The sequence below is a fragment of the Tursiops truncatus genome, chromosome 18 (assembly GCF_011762595.2).
Source record: "Tursiops truncatus isolate mTurTru1 chromosome 18, mTurTru1.mat.Y, whole genome shotgun sequence".
Lineage (NCBI taxonomy): Eukaryota > Metazoa > Chordata > Mammalia > Artiodactyla > Delphinidae > Tursiops > Tursiops truncatus.
Window position 1 is genome coordinate 9037336 of NC_047051.1, and position 21515 is coordinate 9058850.

Consider the following 21515-nt stretch of genomic DNA (forward strand, 5'->3'; position numbering starts at 1 on the left):
CCAGAGACTAGATTTTATAAACTAGATTTTTTTGAGTGTACTTCATAAAGCAGTTTGTTTCCTAATAATAATCTTTTATGAGTAATTTGTTGCTCCTTCAGAAGACTTTTTTTCTTTTTGATGCTAAATTTTGTTTCTTATGGTATTAGGTGATACAAGATTTGGAGACTTTTTGGTCTTCGAGAACTAAGACATGAAAATGTCAAATGGAAAATTCTTGCTTCACTTTAACGTTCTTATTGTTACTTAAGATTTAAAAAAAAAACCACTGCTTTGTAGTCCACAATGAACTTATGTGTATAGGCTTTGAACATCAATGGTTTAGAGACAACTAGGCATCATGTGCTTCCTGGTGGAGGAACACAATGCCATTATCAAGTAGTCTTGCTAAAAAATGAACCTGAATATGATCAAGTCTAGAGACCTGATTCCTAATGTGCAGGATTTAGGAGAGAGGGGAACCTGTTAATTGACATCAGAATGATAAAATTATCAAAATCTAAACTGTGGAAAAACACTACACACACAAACACAAAACAGTTGCTTCACCAGATTACAAAGGAAAAGAAAAAGATAGAGAGGGAAAAAATATGAGTAAAAGATACTTAAATGACTTATCAATGAAAGAGTTTTAACTTTTTAGAGATACATACTAAGGTATTTACATATACATGTAAAAATTTGCTTTGATATTAGTGGAAATAATTATGATAGATAGGAGTAATTTCGGCACAATTTTAGAGTCATATAAAGTAATACAGGGTTTAGTGCAAGATCTACCAAACATTTGTGAATGTTCTGTATTTAAGAAAGAATAATTTGAGGAAAAGCTTTCTTTTCAGTGTGGGATTTAATAATGTATATGTGTATTATGTATACACAATATACTTGCATAAACAGATACATTTGAAATTATAGGGCTTCCCTGGTGGCACAGTGGTTAAGAATCCGCCTGCCAGTGCAGGGGACACAGGTTTGAGCCCTGGTCCGGGAAGATCCTACATGCTGCGGAGAAACTAAGCCATACGCCACAACTACTAAGCCTGTGCTCTAGAGCCTGCGAGCCACAACTACTGAGCTTGCATGCCACAATTACGGAAGCCCGCATGCCTAGAGCCCATCTCCACAACAAGAGAAGGCACCGCAATAAGAAGCCTGCGCTCCACAACGAAGGAGTAGCCCCTGCTCGCCTGAGCTAGAGAAAGTCTGCGCGCAGCAGCAAAGACCCAACACAGCCAAAAATAATAATAAATAAAGTAAAATAAATAAATTTATATATAACAAAAAAGAAAGTATACTATTTATAGGAAAAATTTTGTCATTCCAGTTCTTGTATTTGAGCCAATTGTGTACTGTTTAAACATCCTCATTAAAAGTACATAGTTCTCACAGGAGATTGACCTAGTTTAATATAGAGGTTCCAAAGCATTCTTACATACATAGTATATCAAAAACTTTTTTAAAATAGTCTGGTTCTGCTTTGAATTATCCTGTATAAATTGTTTTTTCTTTTAATTAGAGAAATAAATATAAAGTAAGTGCAGGATAAACACTTATCTCTCTCTCTTATTTTAAAGATTACTCTGTGACTTTATATTTTATCAGGTTTAATGATATCCATGTACCAATCCGCCTGGAATGTGTGAAATTTGCTAGCCATTGTCTCATGAACCATCCTGATTTAGCAAAGGACTTAACAGGTACTGTATACCCATAATGGCAAATATTCCTAGATGCTCTTTGGTGAAAAAAATTGGTTTTATATATAGGAAAAAAAACCTTTTTATTTTTGGTTGTTTTTTGTGATGATTCTCAGTGAAGTCTTCTTGTTTCAGTTCATCATCATGGTGAAGCTACAGTTTTTACCTCCTAGTACCTACATAGGCTAGAAGCACTTACATAAAAAGTAGCATTATCAGAGACAATATTGGTTTCTTAATTTAAGAACAATTCTACAAGTATTTCAGGCATTTGGATTTGAACAGGTCTTGACTTTGAATAGATTATGGAACTTCAGTCGTCTTTAATATTTTGAGAACTTAGGTGAGAGTCATTAATTTATGAACTAATTTAACCATGCTTAATGGAGGTAACTTTTCTGAAATCTGTATATTGATGAGGTATTTCAGAACTTTGCATTTTTATAGTAATGAGAATACTGTGTATCTGACTGTTGCTGCTCTGTTAAGGTTTTTAAAGTTATGAAATAGTTCAGAGAATACGGATGAATACAGCAGCCACTGTCTTCCTCAGAAATGTTAGCATTTTGATGTATTAGCTTAGGAGTTTAAAAAAAGAAAGTAAATTGTAGATACAGTTGAAATGCTGTTCACAACTCCTCTCATTCCTACTTCTGTAGAGGGTAACCTCTCTATTAAATTTGTTGTGCATTCTGTTCATGTTTTTCTATCTATGTCACATGTGTATCTGTACATAAGTTATATATAGTATTCTTATGTGATTTGAAAATTTTATTGAAATAATTTGAATTTGATATAGTTGAACTTATTCCCACTATCTTATTTTGTGTTTTCTATTTTGCATGCCTATTCTTTGCTTCTTTTATTTCTGTTTTTCTTCTCTTCTGCCCAACTGATTAGTTTTCTTCTCATTTTTCCTTTTTTATCCATATGGGCTTGGAAGTTACATTCTCCTTCATGCTTTTACTGCATAGTTGATTAATAAAGTCTGAAATTAATCAGAACACTAGCTTCTTTCTGAGCAATCCAGGACCCTTGAATGGTTTACCCCTGAGCACTACCTTCCCATCTTTCATATTATTGCTTGTTATTATTTAGTTATTTACTCTTTTTAAAATTTTACCAACTTGTACATTTTAAACTGCTTTTTCTGGGAGATATCCTGCTTGGAGAACCCTCTGTCTACCTGCTGACACCTGAACTTGGACTGCTCGCTGTGTGTGAGCTTCTGATTTATAGCATTCATCTTAAGATGATTTGTTCTTCCTCTCTCTTTTGCCTTCCCCCTCTCCTTCCCTTCTTTTCTCCCCCCTTCTGTGTGACCCTGAGTGTGTGTGTGCGCGTGCGTGCATGGGTGTGTCTGTGTATGTCTGTTTGTTTCTTCCTTTTCTCTTCCTCCTTCTCTTTTATCCTGGATGTTTCTTTTACTCTGGAGCACCCTTTTCTTGTGTTATGGGTACAGTATTCTCTGAGAATACTAATGATAGTATTTTGGAGTTTTCGTTTTCTTAAAAATGTCTGTTTCACCCACTTGTTTTTCCCACTTTTTGTTTGCTTTTGTCTGTATTTTCCATGTTAGAGGCTTTCCTCAAATGCTTGGCAATCCATGGCTGTCGGCTTTTATTAAGAGTGGGGGACTAAATTAAAAGCTGTTCAGAAAGCCCTGAGCGTATGGATGGGATTGTTCACTCTGAACTTCACTGTAGGGTGATCAGGGTGGGTTGTTTGTTGGAAAACCTTTAGTTTAGATACTTTCTCTTTGGCTATTCAGATTTCCCAGAAAAGAGTATCCTACCAGGAGTTTAATTTTAATTGCTTGTGTCTTTGGGACACCAAGAATTATTACTTTATTTTTTATTATAGAGTGGTATTTCATTGTATGAATACACCATAATTTGCTTATATCCATTTTTTTTCTTTTGATGGATATCTGGGTTGTTTTTGGTCTGGGGTGATTATGATTAAGATTACAGTGAGTATTCTTGTATAAGTGTTCCTGTGGATTTATGTTTTTATTTCTCTTTGGAACTACTTAGGAGTAAAATTGCTGGTCATAGGGTAAATGTATGTTTAACTTTATAAGAAATGACCAAGTTCTTCATAGTAGTTATACTATTTCCCACTTGCACCAGAAATGTTTGAGGGTGCAGTTGTTCAGCATCCTTGCCAACATTTTGTATGGTCAGTCTTTTTGGTTTTAGCCATTCTCATAGGTCTTGATGTTTGTTGTGATTTTAATTTGCATTCTCCTGATGACTAATGAGATTAGTCATCTTTTTATGTGCATATTGATACATATGTTCTTTTATGAAGTATCTGTTTAAATTTTAAACCCATTCTTTTATAATTGGCTTGTTCGTCTTTTTTTTTCTTGTTGATTTGTAGTAGTTCTGTACATAGTCTCTATCTTTTTAAAGTATTTTTTCCATAGTCAGAACTTCAGTGCATTGTTTACTCTTGGCTAAATAATAGATATTTTGTTTTTTTATAGCTGTCTGAAATATACTTTAGATGTGAATAATTTCACCAATAACCTTTTTAGTCCTTCTCATTGTTTTGAATGTTTTGCTTTATCAAAGGATAGTGTACAGTTTCATATTTTATGAAACATTTATCTTGTTATGTATTTCCTAGTCTCTAGCCTCCTGGCACATTTTAATTTTTAGGGTTGGCTAAAAGACAGATTTGAAAAATCTAGGGGTCTAACTATTAATGCAGATTTTCAACCACTCCATTCCATGTTTTCAGCTGCTGTCTTCATCTCTGCCTTTCTCATTGCTTGGTACCTTGAATTTCAGGGTTCTTCTACCCTGGAAATGAGCTTGTCTATGGCTTTTCTTTCCCTTTTAGGTTTCATCCTTCTCTTTTGTCTCTGGGCATTTACCAGTCATCCATCTGCCAAAATTTTGGTGAGAAATCTCTTCTGCTATGATCTCTTCTCTTGTTACTTGTCCCTTTTAAAAGACATTTTCTGAGGGTTTCAGGAGTGAGCTGAAATAAATATGTTAAAAACATACATTTATCTTCTTTTCTCCATAGTGTGTTTGTGAGCTTCATCCTGTGCCTTCAGCCAAGTTTTGAGGGACGTAGCCATATTGGGAAGAGTATTGTTAGATGCTGCATCATGCTAACTGTTGAGAATTTCTTCTTTGTCCTGTTTTCTCTTCCTCTGCACAGTTAATATCTATAAGTTAATAGCTCTTGTGTATACCTGTTTAATATGAATGATTTGTTTTAGTGAAATGAGGATGTATCTGAAAATTGATGGTGTGTCATTGGTTTTTCCATTTTTTAGTGACACCTGAAATAATAATACATATTACATTTGAAACAAGTGCAGCGAAAGATAAAAACTCCTGTCTTTATCTTGAGGGGTAAATGAATTTGAGATATATTTAGCATGGGGCATTTGAAATCAATACTAAAAATAACCTTGTTTTCTGTGATACATAAAATAATATTTCCATTTCTTCAGAAGTTTTTTAGCGACATATTGTCTTAAACACTTTTTGAAATAGTTCCTGTTAGTAGAGAATGCTCAAGGTGGAGGGGCTTAGGACCTGGGCATTGATTTTATGAGCTTTTGCATTATATTGTTAACTGTTAATTTATTGAGCAGTAAATCCATTCACAATCATAAGCTCTGTTTGTTGTTTATAGACATGGCTATGTATGTTACTCCAGATCCAAACAACGAAATTTTATCTTACTGGTCATACAATTAAAAAGCTGAATAATAATTTATGTTCACTTGTGGTACCTCTTCTTTAAACCTAATATATCATTACTGAAGATTGTTAATTTTTTCTTTCAGCTTTCTCAGTGCCAGATCTGAACTTCCATGTTTTTGACTTTAAGATTCTCTTCTAGTCACTTGTAATTGTTAAGTGTTTCATTTCTTCTGTCTTCCCTTTGGCCTTCCTTTTAGTTCAGTTAAACAGAATTGCCTTACGGTCTTTCCTGTAATCCTATTTCTTGGCTGCCATTACCTTAATTTTACTCTTTCAATAACCTCACTAAGGGTTTACATAGTTAAGGGACAGAAACTTGAATTCTCTAGCCTTTTCCGATTAGAACCACTTGACTTGAATATTTTAACCATTTAAAAAACAAAAGTGAAATATTTAACATTGATATACTTCTTGGTTCATTTATATGGTTTGTTGAATTAATGAGTTTAGGAACTCCTTAGTTAACTACCCTCTCCCACAAATGGGGAGGGGATTTACTCCTCAGTTGCATGTAAACTACTGTATTTTGCCTGAAGGACTGACCTTCTTTCCTTCTTCCTTCTCTTTCTCCCTTTCTCTCTTACCTACTCCTAATGTTTTTGAAATATTGAACCTTCTACTTAGGTTTTGTTTTTGTTGTGGTTTACTTTCAAAGATCTTATGCAATCTTTTCAAACATTTTAGTTGTCAAAGTTTCATTTTAATCAAATAAAATTTTATCTTTCAGAGTATCTTAAAGTGAGGTCACATGACCCTGAGGAAGCTATTAGACATGATGTTATTGTGTCTATAGTTACAGCTGCTAAAAAGGATATTCTTCTGGTCAATGATCACTTACTTAATTTTGTGAGAGAGAGAACATTAGACAAACGGGTAAGTAGGGTTAATAATTATTAGTAGGTTTGCATTTTGAATACTTGAAGTTTAATAGTATTTCATTTGAAAATATTGAGATTTAAATGTAATTAGCCCTTTTTGGGGGGGAGGCATTTTAATATCTAAAATAATGTTTATGAGAAGATTTTACTTTTTGTTACATTAAATTTTATTAGTTTTTCTTTATTAGGATTATTTGTTCTCATCCTCAAAATGGGTCAGCTCTAAATGGTAGAGTAATCAGATGTTTAACCTGTACACTAATTTTAGTAAGTGACTTTTGAAAAGGCCTCTGAACACAACTTCTCTTTTCTCTTTTTCCTTTCATATGGGTATCAGTTCATAGTCCTCTAGCTGATTGTATTATAATTTCTATGGAATGGAAAATACAAGATGTTTTCTTTTTTCTTTTAATTAATTAATTAATGAATGGCTGTGTTGGGTCTTTGTTGCTACATGCAGGCTTTCTCTAGTTGTGGCGAGTGGGGGCTACTCTTTGTTGTGGTGTGCAGGCTTCTCATTGCAGCGGCTTCTCTTGTTGCGGAGCATGGGCTCTAGGAGCGTGGGCTTCTCTTTTTGTGGAGCATGGGCTCTAGGAGCGTGGGCTTCAGTAGTTGTGGCGCACGGGCTCAGTTGCTCAGTTGCGTGTGGGATCTTCCCGGACCAGGGATCAAACCTGTGTCCCCTGCATTGGTAGGCGGATTCTTAACCACTGCGCCAGCAGGGAAGTCCCAAAAATGTTTTCAACATGGCAAAGCTAACCCCAGCAGAGCAGCATGCTTCGAGCCTATCTCCCATGACCCCAAATCTTCCTTCTAGAGCACTGAACAGCTCCACTCTTTAGTTAGTGGCTTCTGAAGAGGGCACTGTGTCTTACATTTGTATTCCATGTTGCCTAGAATGTATTAGGCACTCAGTAAGTGTTTCAGTGAATATTTATTCTCCCCTCCTCCCCTTTGCCTTTCCTTGATGGCATGGATTTTACAGACTTAGACTTAAGAGTAATTTTGGTGAAGGATGAAAATCTTTGGTGTATTTAGGGGTTAATAAGCAAAGAAAGTGGGAGGCCTCTTGGTAGATATGAATAGCTGTAACTAGGTAAAAACTTCACAACATTTTGAAAGTCACTTGTATGGTCGATTGTGCTATCTCCATCATTTAATTCTCTCTTTGATCATGTGGGTTGTGGATGGAGAATACATGGACAGGAATTGCATGGTTTTCCCTCCAAATCTATAGGTATTCAGAGCAACTTATTTTAGTTGATAAATTTAGACTTGTTGTTACTGAATATTTCAGTACGGTATTAAACAATGAAAAGGCCAAAAGCTGTAAAGAAGGAAAAGGAGATTTGCATCATGGTAGGATAACAGCCTTCTAAGTGTTCAAGTAAACTTTTTCATAGTTAAACTTAGAATTTAAGCTAAGTATTTGTATATTATTGGGATCATAATTCATGTATGTTTTTGATCATCATGGTGTGTTCATCATAGGACTGCTTGGTTCATTCATATAAATATTAATTGAGTACCAAAAAATAATTAAATATATTTATGTTACTGGCAGTATTAGAATATGCTCTATCTATATCTTTAAATTTTCCCTAAAGTAGCACTTTCGGGAATTAGAGATAAGATAGGGAATTGGAGATAAAGTTTTTACAAACATATTGAATTTTTATTTTATGAGTAAAGCTTTTGAAGTCTTTTATTTCAATATGTATGCAGTGGATGGATGAAATAAGGACTATTATTTACTGTAATTAGTTGAAAGAGAAACCAAGAGAAAAATGTTGCTGTGAATGACAGACTGCAAAGGAAAAATTAATAATCTTCGCAGATTCATGAAGTTCTTAATATTACTTACACTCTACTGATTATAGTGCTGTGTTTATGTAAAATTTAAGATTAAACTCATACCAAGATAATTAATGTTAGGTATACTATAACAGATATGTATTTATTTTAGAAAAAAGTTGAATACCTTTATACCTGAACGTCTTTGCCAGATATACAAAATGAACCACTGATGTGTCTTTGCATTCAGCATCTGATAAAGCCATTGTCATGTATACCTTTAATACACGTATGCTTAATATAGACCATAATTTGGAAAAAACTCTATAAGGAATAGCTCACAGTTTATCCACTTAACTGTCTTTGCCTTTTACAATTTGGTAGCATGCTTTCCCTCACTCATTCTAAGTGACATTAAGTAGATTGTGATTGAGTTTTGTTTTTTAGGGATTGGTAATGGGTATAAGATATCAAAGCATTAAAATTCTTTATACACGTTAATAGATGTCTGTGCTTGACATAGTAGATATATTAAAATGATAGTTGTGTTTTTTCATACAGTCATTACAGATTGACATCCAGGAACTGAGGTATGATGAAAATAAATTGTATAAAGTAAATAAAAAAACTGGGAAACTAGACTTTACTGAATTAATATAATGGAGGCACTTTTAAATTACGAGAAAAATTTTTGTTTTTTTTAAGTGGAGAGTGCGCAAAGAAGCCATGATGGGACTTGCCCAGATCTATAAGAAATATGCTTTACAATCAGCAGCTGGGAAAGATGCTGCAAAACAGATTTCATGGATCAAAGACAAATTGCTACATATATATTATCAAAATAGTATTGATGATAGGTAAGTTAAAGACACCACATGTAAAATGTTTAGTGCTTTTGGTATTATATAACTGTTGTTGAGCTGTTGTTTTAGGCTAACTATTTTCTTTATAACTTTAAACTCCCTCCTCAGTTTTTACTGCAAATTAAAGGTAGTGAGTGACTAGTTGCTTTCCCACCAAAGCCATAAATGAAGTAGTAATGTACATATAACTTTAGGGATGGATATGTCTTTTATGGTCATTTTCGTATACTGTGTTTTAACAGAGTAATATTTGAAAGTAGGAGTGTATGTAATTATTTAAATTTTGTTTCATAGATAATTGTGTTATAAGGATTCACATTCATTTTTTCAAATAAAATTAAAATAAGTATACAACCTTTGGATTTAGACATTTTAAATACAAACAATTCCTACTCAAGGCTAAAAAAACTAGTTTATAAATTTATATAAAAACACATTATCTGAATATAATCTTTGTATTTTTCTATTCCAGTGTGTAAGGTTAGATCTTATATGGAACCTAGCGATTTAGTAGTTAGTAGAACTGTAAATTCTGCTTGCAGTCTGCATTGATTTGATGAATTTTTAGTGGGGTCCAAATGATCTTGCTTATTAACAGGTGAGAATGAGAAAATTAAGAACCAGTGGGACATCTTACAATTTTAAGAGGTATGGGAAGCAGAAACTGAGTATCTTAGGTTGATATTATCTAAGAGACTTTATAGTTATTATTTTTAGAAAATTGACGTTTTTAAGCTTTTTGAGCGTGTGGCATCAGTGCACAGAGATTTGCATTATGGTTTCATTGCCCACCCCCCACCATTTAATTTTTCTTTTCTCCTTTTTTTCTTTTTTTTACTTTTATCTAGGTCTCTTTTCATGATGATCACTACAAAAAGTCAAGAATCTTAAACATTTCTTTATGGTTAACTTATAGATGTTTAGAATTTGTCACTTGGAAGGTTCTGGTGTAGTTTTTTAACCCTTTATTATTTAGCCAATGAAATTGAGTCCCTGGTATATAACTTGCCCAAGGTCATGCAGAAGTAGTTAATCTTAGTTAGGTATAGGACTGTTTCCAGTACATCCAGCTAAAATTTTTTCTTTGGCTCTTCTTCTTATAGAAAGAAATCTTTGATTTGGAAATCTCATCTCTACTCAGAAAGAAGAAGCTCTTTTATATGTGTTCTTTATGTGTTTTGGAAATTTACATACATATTTAATACGTACATTTAAAGAAATTAATACAGTACTTTATGTTTTTTCGTAGATTGCTTGTTGAACGGATCTTTGCTCAATACATGGTCCCCCACAATTTGGAAACTACAGAACGGATGAAATGCTTATATTATTTGTATGCCACACTGGATTTAAATGCTGTGAAGTATGTTTCAAATGTTAAACTCTGTTCTTTCCGTCTTTTGCAGTATGTTGGATTTTATGGAAAAGAAAACAACTGTATTTTTAAATGTCAACAATTTATGTAATGCAAACATTGTTTAAATGGTCAGACACAATAAAATACTTGGATAGGATATTTTTTCAGAAAGTACTGCTATTAACATGAGATTAACAAGGATTTTTGTAACTAATTAAAAAACAGAGCTGATTGACATGGAATCTTTTAGGATTTAGTTTTTCTCTCTCCAGATTTTCATATTGTTGTCTCAAGAAATGCTGATGTACCTTTTGTTTTTGTTTGTATTCCTTAAGGCATTAGAAAGGCCCATATTGTGAAATTAGTACTTTCTTATTTTCACCTGATACTGATTTGAATTATAGAGTAGGGCAGTAGGATACATATTTTTGTGCTGCATAGCCTCAACATGGTGTTATAGTTTGATATAAAGGTAAGCACAAATACATTTTTATGACCATGTTTCATTCAAAAAGTGCTTTTGTATGGCTTTGTAGGGAATTGGCATTTTGGACATGGGAGAGGCATTGCTAATTGAATCGTACTGAGGCTTAGGAAATTGAGGCCTAGAGATGGATATGCTCTAGGTTTCAGAAAGTTTAGATCATCAGTATTCCAGTGAATGTGTAACTTAATCCCCAGCTAATGGGGATTAAATATTCAGAAATTAGAAGTATACGGAGCTGTATATAATTTTCATTCCTACCACAGCTTAATGGGACTTTTAACTGCACTTCCCACATGGAAATTATTATGTATGCTATTTATATCTTTCATAGGAATGTTGAGAAAAAGGGTTGTAGGGGGAGAAATGTACATTTCTTGATACCCACTGTACTTCAGGCACAGGAATATGTGTTAACTGTGGCTGCTTTTCTGCTACAATTGGCAGAGTTGAGTAGTTTCAACAGGGACCTTATGACCCACAAAGCTTATAATATTTACTTTCTGGCCTTTTATAGGAAAAGCTTGGAAACTCCCAGTATAAATGATTTTTTTTTCTGTTTTACACATGATGAGCTGAATCCCACAGAGATCAATGAACTTGCACAAAATTACACAAGTAATAAGAGACAAAGCCAGAATTTTTTTTTTTTTTTGCGGTACGTGGGCCTCTCACTGCTGTGGCCTCTCCCGTTGCGGAGCACAGGCTCCGGACGCGCAGGCTCAGCGGCCATGGCTCATGGGCCCAGCCGCTCCGCAGCATGTGGGATCTTCCCGGACTGAGGGCGCGAACCCGTGTCCCCTGCATCGGCAGGCGGACTCTCAAGCACTGCGCCACCAGGGAAGCCCCAAAGCCAGAATTTGAACTCAGTTCTTCCTGGTTCCAAAGCTCATTCTTTTTCCACTGCGTATAGTAAAATATGTTACCTCTATAATTAATTGTAAAACATAAAATTTTCATATGCTAGCATCTGTGGAATTGTAATGCATCCTTTTCTTCATGGTGCAGTTGATGGCCTCTTAGAATGGATGAGATAGGATATGTATATATCCCATTTGAAACAACCTATTTAAATCACATCCAATCTGGACTCCTTGACTCAGTTCAACTGTCATTCAGGAGTAAAAGTGAATTAAAGACACTTGCAAGCAAAAAATGAGAGTTCACCACTCATAAATCCTACTTGAAAAAATTACTAAAGAATAAAAAAGGAAATTGAATCCAGAAGGAAGGAATAGGATAAAATTTTCTTTACAAGGGGTTGGGGTCTGGATTAAAAAGTAGGTTATCATCTAGGCTGATATTGTGCCAGTGTACACCACTGCAATGATATGTGAACTCTCTTGAGAGTCCCTGGGATACCCTGCCCCATGCCAGGGTAGACCCTGTCAGATAACAACATGTTAAGATGGCAGGTAAAGTGTTCTAATGTTCTTTTGTCATATAAGAGTGAGGACAGACATGTTGATTAATTAGACCATGAATCAAGTGTGCATATTAAAACTTTGAGTCACCCCTAAAAAAATAGAATTCGAATGTATAACTTCTAAACCCATAGGAGCAAAAAATTAATGAAAACCTTAATACCAGAAGTGGAAAAGAAAATAAAAAATAATTGAAAATAGAATACACAAAACATAAATAGCAGTTTCAAAACTAAATATTTTTATCAGATATCATTCATCACTTAAATGACAAGTCCATTTGATTGAATTAAAAAGAAAAAATGGTGACATAGGAGATATACTGGAAGATAATGTCATGGAAAAGCTGAAAGTAATTTCCAATCTGTGGATCAATTGATTCTACAGAAATGGTTGGTGAGTGAATGAGTATTTATCTCTTTTAAGTTAAAATACTTAGAGAGAGAGAGAGATAATGTTTTTAAAATTACTTTTTATTTTAATCAACTTCTTGGAATTAAGTGACCAACTATACACCTAATGCTTCTTAACATTTTATTACTTACACTTTAACTTTACATTTATCTGTGATTATTTTCTCCAAAAGTCTTTACACTTATTATCATGAAGTATTTAATGCACACAAATCATGAGTTTTGAAGCATAGTAATAAAATAAAACTATGTATGAATCTACCACCCAACTTGTGAACACTTCTCTCTTTCATCCTCCTATCTTCCTCCCAGAGGAAACCACTAGCTTTAATTTTGTGTTTCTCATTTCCTTTTAAAAAAGTTTTATCATATGTATGTATGTATCCCTTAATAATATATTTTTAATTTTTGCTTGTTTTTGAACTTTATGAAAACGGAATAATTGTGGGTATACTCTTCTGTGACTTGTTTTTTCACGCCACTCTATTACGTTCCTAAGCTTCATCTACTCTATATGTATAGCTTGTGGGTCATTCATTTTCACTGTGGTACTGAATTACTTTGTCATTAAACCACAGTTTTATTCCATCATCTTGGCATTGCAAATCTGAGTCAGTGCAAAGAATGGACATTTGTGTCTTTCCATTTTTTTAATAATACAAATAGTACTACTGTGAACATTTTTCAATTTAGTATACACATGCAAGCGTTTCTCTAACGTATGGTTATGAATGGTTCTCAAATTTGGCTGCACATTGGAATCACGTGGAGAGGTTTAAAAAATACTGACACATGAATCTCATCCTCAGAGATCCTCATTTAATTTTGTCTGGAGTGTAGTGTGGGCATTGGGGTTTTTAGGAAAGCGTTTCTGGAGATTGTAATGGGTAACCAGGGTTTAGGATCACTGGTATACAGCTATGACTGGAATTGCTGAGGATGCACATTTTCAGCATTATAAACTAGTCAAATTATTTCCCAATATGATTATACTAATTTATACTCTTACTCCAAAACATTATCAGGCATCTTATTTTTTGCCAATCTTTTGGGGGTCACATTTTTTCTCATTTTTTTCATTGGCCTGAATACTAATAATATTGATGTTTTACTTAATGTTTCTAATTTCACCACAGTCCTCTGTATATAATACTCTGTATTATAACACCTGTCCTACTTCATTCATTTACATTACCATTCTAGCCCAGAAAGTCATTTGAATTTTTGTGACCTCTAATTAGTTTGAAAAGTATTTTAAAATAGCTGCTTAGGGGGCTTCCCTGGTGGCGCAGTGGTTGAGCGTCCGCCTGCCGATGCAGGGGACACGGGTTCGTGCCCCAGTCCAGGAAGATCCCACATGCCGCAGAGCGGCTAGGCTCGTGAGCCATGGCCGCTGAGTCTGCGCGTCCAGAGCCTGTGCTCCGCAATGGGAGAGGCCACAACGGTGAGAGGCCCGCGTACAGCAAGAAAAATAAAAAATAAAAAAAAATAAAGTAGCTGCTTGGCAGGTGGGTTCCTGCTAAGAACTTGTTTGGTAAGGATTTTTCTTATTTACTGAAAGAGCCATATATTTTATTCTATATCTGTGTTCTTTTGGGGAAGACAAAATACTTCCTATATTTTAGACTTTTTGATGTGTACCCACTTTTGGGTAAGTCCCTAGGTTAACTGTAAGTATACTGATTACTGGAAAGGAGAATAGAGGCAAGCTTGGGTACTGTCTGATCATGGTGTGTATTTCTACCTCCCCCAAGTTCCCCAGAACAACTGTCAGTGACAAGAGTAAGTGGTAGTATCAGGTGTCCTGGTTGTGATCTTCTCTTTCATTGATCAGGCTCTCATCTAGATAGTTTTGAACTGTGGAGTCTGATGGGTAATTTGCCAGTTGGGAGTAGAAGGTTGGAGGAGAGTTTCTCTTCAACATTTGGACAGGTTTCTGACTGCAGCCCAATGGTAGTCGTTTGTTTCTTTGAACTGACGCAAACCTGTGGTATGTTGGTGCAAACAAGAAGCCATAGTGAGGGAACTAGTTGTCTACTTAAAATGTCACTTAACAAATGGAAGAGTATCCAGGCTCTATCCAGATTTTTCACGTTTATTTAGTGACAGAGCTGGAATTCAGGCTAATGTTAAATAAATGGATATTTGTCTTCCTATTGTAGTAATACTGCTTCTACTAGTACAACTTTTTTTCCTTAAGTACTGTTTAGAAAGGCAAAGCACAAGGACAAATTGTCTTTGCTGCTTAATATAATTTAATTGAAATGCTCAAGAGGATGCTCCCCCTGAATGTTATAACACAAATTCTTAGTCAGTGATGGTCACTTTTTGATTTAAGCTATAGCCATGATAGTTTATAATAAGCTTTAGAATTGCTTAAGATTTCATCTTTAAGTTAATAAATAAGATAATTTCTGCTTTATTTTTCTGCTTTAAGTGAAAGCAAGTTTCAAAATCCAGGGCTTTCAGAAGTTTTAAGTAGTGATAAAATGTATAGGTAAGGAGAGAATTCATTGACTTTGGAGTTCACAAGTAATTTCACAGATGACTACTCTGTTTCTTTGAAAATTATTTACAGTCCTCTGGATAATGGTCATTTTTGTTTTAATGTTTACATTCGTAAAGTGTGCCAGTTAAACTTTGTGGAACTTTAGTAACTGGAAGACAGTAAAGTTTAGCTATTTCAAGATGAAAATGCCCCAGTACTGTTGTTTTGCCAGTACCATGTTGAAGGGACTACTATGAAGGAATTGTCCAAATTTAAGCTAATTTGTCTCCTTTAAAAAATACAAAGATATTTTTAAAACATACTGCTGAGGAGGGTGAAAATATTAAACAATTGCCTTGTCTATCAAAAGAAAAAGTGTGTTTTTATATGGTTTTATATGCTTCTATATTAAATTACTCTTATGGCAGTGCTTCATATGTGTGATAATGGAGGTTAATAGAAGTATAGATAATTGAAAACAATGAGAAGTATTATTTGGTTTTGGAAAATTTCCTTTTTAAAATTTTAAATGTGAGTGGTTCTGATATTCTATAACTTAATATTTAAATAACATTAACTGCTGTCTGTGATTTATGTATATTTTTTTGAGTACCTATATAATTTTTTTTAGATTTAAATTTCTGCCTGAGAACAATAGAAGTGTTATGGTGATCAAAATTTTTGCCATATAAAATGAATGTTCACTTATATACATATAATGTAATTTATAAATATTACTTATAAATAAAAGTATATAATATAATGTAAAATTATAATATTTTTGTTTCAGGAAAAAGTATCTCCATTCTCTCAGGGCTCAGTCTTTTCCGTTTGTGTCTTTTATTCCTTTTCATCCGGCCTGCTATTGAATACAAGACCTTACTCCATTAAATATTGCTTTATTTCTTAAGTTTGTAATCTCTGCAGTTCATTGCTATGCCCTTGCCTACAAACATGTTCCAGTTAATGATAGATTTTCACTATTTTTATACAAAAGAAAAACAACCACCACTAATCCCTTTCTTTTGATATAGCCATCTCTTCAAATGTTATTATCTCTTATATTTGACTTCTCTCTTTCTCTTCATGTATCATCGGTTGCTTAGTCCTGTAAATTTTACCCTTCTCTGTCATCTCCATTTGTAATTTGAACTCCTAGAAAAAATTAACATGGTTGGGATATTCTGGAAGGATGTTTATCCCGTTTTGTTATTTAAATTTATGTATGTGTTTTTCAGAGCACTGAATGAAATGTGGAAATGTCAAAATCTGCTCCGACATCAAGTAAAGGATTTGCTTGACTTAATTAAGCAACCCAAAGTAAGTTATCAACATTTTTGCTAGTGTTGAACAGCTATTTCTGTGTGGAACACTTCTGACTCTAGAACCTATGATCTCTAACTTAGAACACTGAAATTTTTAAGAAACTTATTGCTTAGAAAAATTTAAATTTACTATATCTGCAAAAGGTGATACCCAACAGGAAGGAGAATGTGCTTCTGTGTACACAGAATGAAGCCTTTTTTGGTAGCTTTAAAATTAAAAAAATAAAACCAAAACAATAACTCAGCATTATTGAAAGCATAGAAAACAGTAAAATTACACTTAATGTTGCTACACTGAAATGCTCCCATCATCTTTATATAGTCTTGTGGTTATAGAAAGTTTTAATATCATGTAATTATAGTTTAGTATCATGATATTTTTACTTATAATTAATATGGTAATTTTAATGTATTACCTGGTCTTCATAATTATAATTTAATGGTGGTTATTCATCCAGTTGATGTTGTTTGAGAATGTTGTATGTAGGCCTATAAAAAGTATAATTCATCTAAAAATCAGTGTGCCTGGTCATTTTAAATTGCATCCAGGGAAAACAGTGTAGTGTTATTTTTTGTTTCTTTTTCAAGCACAGTGGACCACCCCCCCCCCCCCCCCCCCCCGACATACACCTCATGTTCATAGGACAGAGGTCAACAGAATGGAGTTGTTTCATCTAAGGGGAGAAAATTTCCAGTTTTCCTAGGTGTAAATCTTGCCATTTGCCCTAAAAATCAGTAAGCTAACAGTAGTTGTTTGAGTGGTTTTTTGTGACCTCACTTTTTTCTTAACCTCTAAATCACTAGTAATAAGGCATTTCATACCACTTGCTTGCCTGATTGAAGCTTACAACTGAGTAGTATTTTTGTTTTATAGGCTAACAATGACCTCTTTGTTTATGGTTTATTGAACATAATTTAACCTTCTGTGATTCCTGAGTATATTGAACCTGCTAGAAGAAGTTTTTCCTTATAGTCAATGACTTAAAACTAGTTTTAGAGATTCTGCTATTTCAGTACGTTCTGTGCGAAGGAGGAAAATTGGAAAATCCCAGTTAAGTTAGTGTGTTTCAACCAAATAAACGTGTGTTAGTCAGTGTTATAATGCAGTGTTGATGTGTTTCAGATAATAAGCTCTGGTTAAAGTGCCCTTTTTTGCCTCCTAGAGACTTGTTAATTTACTTCCTTTAGGTAAAGTTGCAAGAATGTTCTTATTTGCATGTGTATAAAATTATTCCTGATTTTAGGCATTATTGAAGTCATTAGCAGCCGAATAGCATAAGTGTGTAGATCATATGTTGAACAGTGTGATGTATGAGACGGTAACCAAAAATAACTTTGTTTTTGACTCTCACTGTCCCTTTAAATTTTATTTAGTGGGGGCTTCTGTCCTTTGCCTGTTCATAAAAACTTGGGAGGGTCTCATGACATTCCTGTTCAGTCTACATGAAATAAAATACAATCTCAATTCAGTTACAATGTTTTATTCCCTTCCACTTTGTGGTATTTTCCCTTAAATTATCTTAAAATAATTAACAAGTTATCCAAATCAAAGAGGGAATTCTCATTCATGTGTGGTGGGGGATGAAGAAGAAACAGAATGGAGGAGGATAGTACTCTAAAGTGGAATTCTAGTGAAAGGAGAATTCATAGTCTCTTATTACTTAATATTCACTTTATACTGAGAATTGTAGTAGATATTATAAAGTTAGAAAAAAAATACAAAGCTGTGTTTAACTTTTATAATTCTGCCTGTTTTACCAGGAAGACTCTTAGATATAATAATCAGTACATGTTTCATTGGCTTCCTCATTATTCCTTCTGATTAAGATAGTTTTTATTCTTTCTTAGTAATGTAGCTCTTCTACTTCATGTAACTAAATTGATTTGCTCAGTGTCACTCAAAGTGACTCTGTAGTTTGCAGTATTGTACTTTTTTTTTTTTTTTGCGGTACGTGGGCCTCTCACTGTTGGTGGCCTCTCCTGTTGCGGAGCACAGGCTCCGGATGCGCAGGCTCAGGGGCCATGGCCCACGGGGCCAGCCACTCCGCGGCATGTGGGATCTTCCCGGACCAGGGCACGAACCCGCATCCCCTGCATCGGCAGGTGGACTCCCAACCACTGCGCCGCCACCAGGGAAGCCCTGCAGTATTGTACTTTGTTGGTGATGTTTCTTTTTCATGTGGATCAACTTCTAGTAAGGCCAACACCACCTCTTTCCCCCCAAATTGAAAAACAATAGAAATCTTATGTTTCTATTCAGATCTATTAAGTTCCAAATATTTGGGAATTAGCTCTTGTATGCTATTCTATTATTCTTTGTCTCTCCTTCCTTTTAGAAAGCTCCTTCTCAATAGGGACAGTTTATTTGTTTATTTTTTGATTTGTTGCTTTCACCCCAATGTTTCTCTAGCTCAGTATTTTATGCAGAGTTGCTCAGGGACTTTTTTTTTTAGTAACACCTGATGGAATGAATAACTAGTATTCTTAGAAACATCTTTTATACATGTGACTTTACAGAGTGTATTACGTGCAGCACAATGTGATGAACACATTCATTCACTGAAATACTACCCTGATGCAACAAATAACTAGCACTCTTGGAAAATTTTTGTACCTGTCAGTGGCATCTTCATTGTCTTCATCCAGTGTCTTCCCAGTGGCTTCATGACTATGCCTTATAATCCTCAGGGTTAACGATTTTAGGAATACCTCAGTTCAATCAGAATTATATACTTAATTGTCAACTTTTTGTTTGAGATAGGCTAAAAATGTGAAAACCAACATTTCCAGATTAGTTTCCTTTTTTAAACTTAGTTGTCCTGTTCTTTGAGTACTTAAGAAAAACAAAATATCTCTGTGTCCCAAAAGGTTGATGTAGCAGTCATCTGTTTTTGTTTTGGAGGCTGACAAAACAGGACAAGGGAAGAGGCAACGACAGTGGAGTATGACTTCACTTCTACCTTTCATTCGGTTCATCTGGAGTTTAAACATGGCCAAAGAAGGAGCATATAGTGGTGGTCAGGGCGTGGGCCGAGAGCATGAATGGGTTAACTTAACTTTACTTACTTAACTTTCTGAAGAATACAGTGAAGATTATTGTTAGGAGATTTTTTTTTTTTTGCTATTTACTAATTGTTTAAAATTAAAAGACTTTTTTAAAAGAGTAGTTTTGGGTTTACAGAAAAATGAGCAGAAAGTACAGAGTTTACATATACCCCTACCCTCTCCCCATTTCCCTTATTATTTACATCTTGTTTTAGTGTGGTATACTTGGTACAGGAGGTTCTAATTTTGCATTTTTTTGTGTGATTTACAGACAGATGCCAGTGTCAAGGCCATATTTTCAAAAGTGATGGTTATTACAAGTAAGTTATTTCAAATATATGTAAACTTTAAGGTTTATTTGAAACATTTCTTTCGGATAATATAAAGTGTTTCTTGGAGTTCCATTTTAGGCTATGATAATATAGGAAAATATTAAAGTTTTTTGATTGATTTTTTTTCCCCCCCAACACTCCCAGCTTTCCTTTTTTTTCCTGATTTTCATTTATTTTGCATACTACACAGGATTATTTTGTGTGTTGATACGAGCAAAAGCTGGGTTTTATTACATAAATTTATTTTTGAGAATACATTCAAATTACTGCGTAACCTTGCTGTTAAAAACTGCATGTGTGCTTTGGTATTGCTTGGTCTAATGTGAATCTATCTGAAGCTAATTTCATCCTGAGTCAAAATTTACAATGAAAGATATACCTAATAACTACAAGAGAGCTTCTTTGAAAAAAAAGTTAATTTGCTTTTTTACTTTCAGTGATTTTAAATAAAATGTTATTTAATTGCCTTTAACAGTAAATACTAAAGGATTGTGTAGCACATCTCCTTTGTTCAGGGCAGGGGTAGGAAAAAGTAGCGGTTTTTGTAGGTCATTTGCTTTTCCTCTCACCTCAGGGATCACTGTGTATAGCATATGGATGGAGGGAAAATCAGGAACACCTGGAGGAATGCTTCTACTGAGCTTCCATGTGGTAGTAATGAAGAGTTCTTAGACGGATTTTTGAGATATTAACAAATATTCCGAGATGTGTGTGGAAGTAATGCTAAGACACCAAAGAGATCAGTAACCTAATTCACTGGGTATTAGACTAAGTGATAGAAGTTTTAGCATGAGTAGAAATTTCCCAAAAAGACCAAAATGTCTTTTAGTCCTGAGCAGTTAAACATAAATTAGTTTTCAGTCTCTTTGGATAACTTAAAGCAAGTGATTTTGTGCTATTGCTTTTTAACAACTATTTCTCTGGTTGTTTGGCTGCAGACACTGTCCCCTAAAGGAGATCGTCTCCTATATTCTTTCTTTTTTTAACCCCCTATCCATTTTCTTACAACAAGTACAGTATTTCCCAAATTCTGTTGTGAAGAATGCCAGTATCCTGCAGGTGTTAATAGTATCATCAGAAAAAAGAGTTCCATGGTCTAGTACGTTTGTAGAATCCTGAATTAAAGGGGTTTTCTGTTGTTGTTTTTCCCTCGCTCCCTGTCTCCATCTCTGTCCTTCCCTCCTCTCTCTCTCCCTCCCCCTCCCTCTATCCCCATTTCACTTTCTTTTTGTTTTGTTTCTTAAATGGTATGCTTTATTGTAGCCTTTAATATGATGCCTATATGTTATGGAGGGGCTGTAAAGTGACATTTTCCAAAACTGTTGACAAACAGTACAGTAGAATTTTTGTATTCTAGAAATATGGAAATGTCATACAGTCAAGTAGTTAGGAGGAAAATTTGTTCTTACTATATTCAGTCATCTAGCCAAGAGTTAAAATGGAATTTCAGAGTTGTATATGAACTTGAAGACTGCATTTACTGTATTCGTATTTTAAGATTCAACACACTTCTACTACTTTTATTAGAGTCCATGGTTCTATATTATAATTTCTGTTATTAGAAGGATCCTGCCTAGTCTTGTTCTCCCTCACAGTTGTGAGTAGCCAGAAAAAGATTCTAGGATGAATATTTTATTAGCTTTCATAAGTCTTTTGATACATGATGTATTAGAAGAGTAGT

General features: G+C 34.3%; 1 protein-coding gene across 9 annotated transcripts in view; it reads left to right on the top strand.

The window, feature by feature from the left end:
* PDS5B (PDS5 cohesin associated factor B) overlaps positions 1-21515 on the top strand; it is a 197207-nt gene that overhangs the window by 97982 nt on the left and 77710 nt on the right. For all 9 annotated transcript variants that reach the window (XR_012327578.1, XM_033843432.2, XM_073795032.1 and 6 more), the window contains 6 exons: positions 1606-1700; positions 6159-6304; positions 8809-8960; positions 10216-10329; positions 16371-16452; positions 19774-19822. Coding sequence is in view for 8 of the 9 variants with exons in the window: in XM_033843432.2 (XP_033699323.1) it covers positions 1606-1700; positions 6159-6304; positions 8809-8960; positions 10216-10329; positions 16371-16452; positions 19774-19822 (638 nt within the window). In the remaining variant the exon portion in view is untranslated. The remainder of the gene's footprint in view (positions 1-1605; positions 1701-6158; positions 6305-8808; positions 8961-10215; positions 10330-16370; positions 16453-19773; positions 19823-21515) is intronic.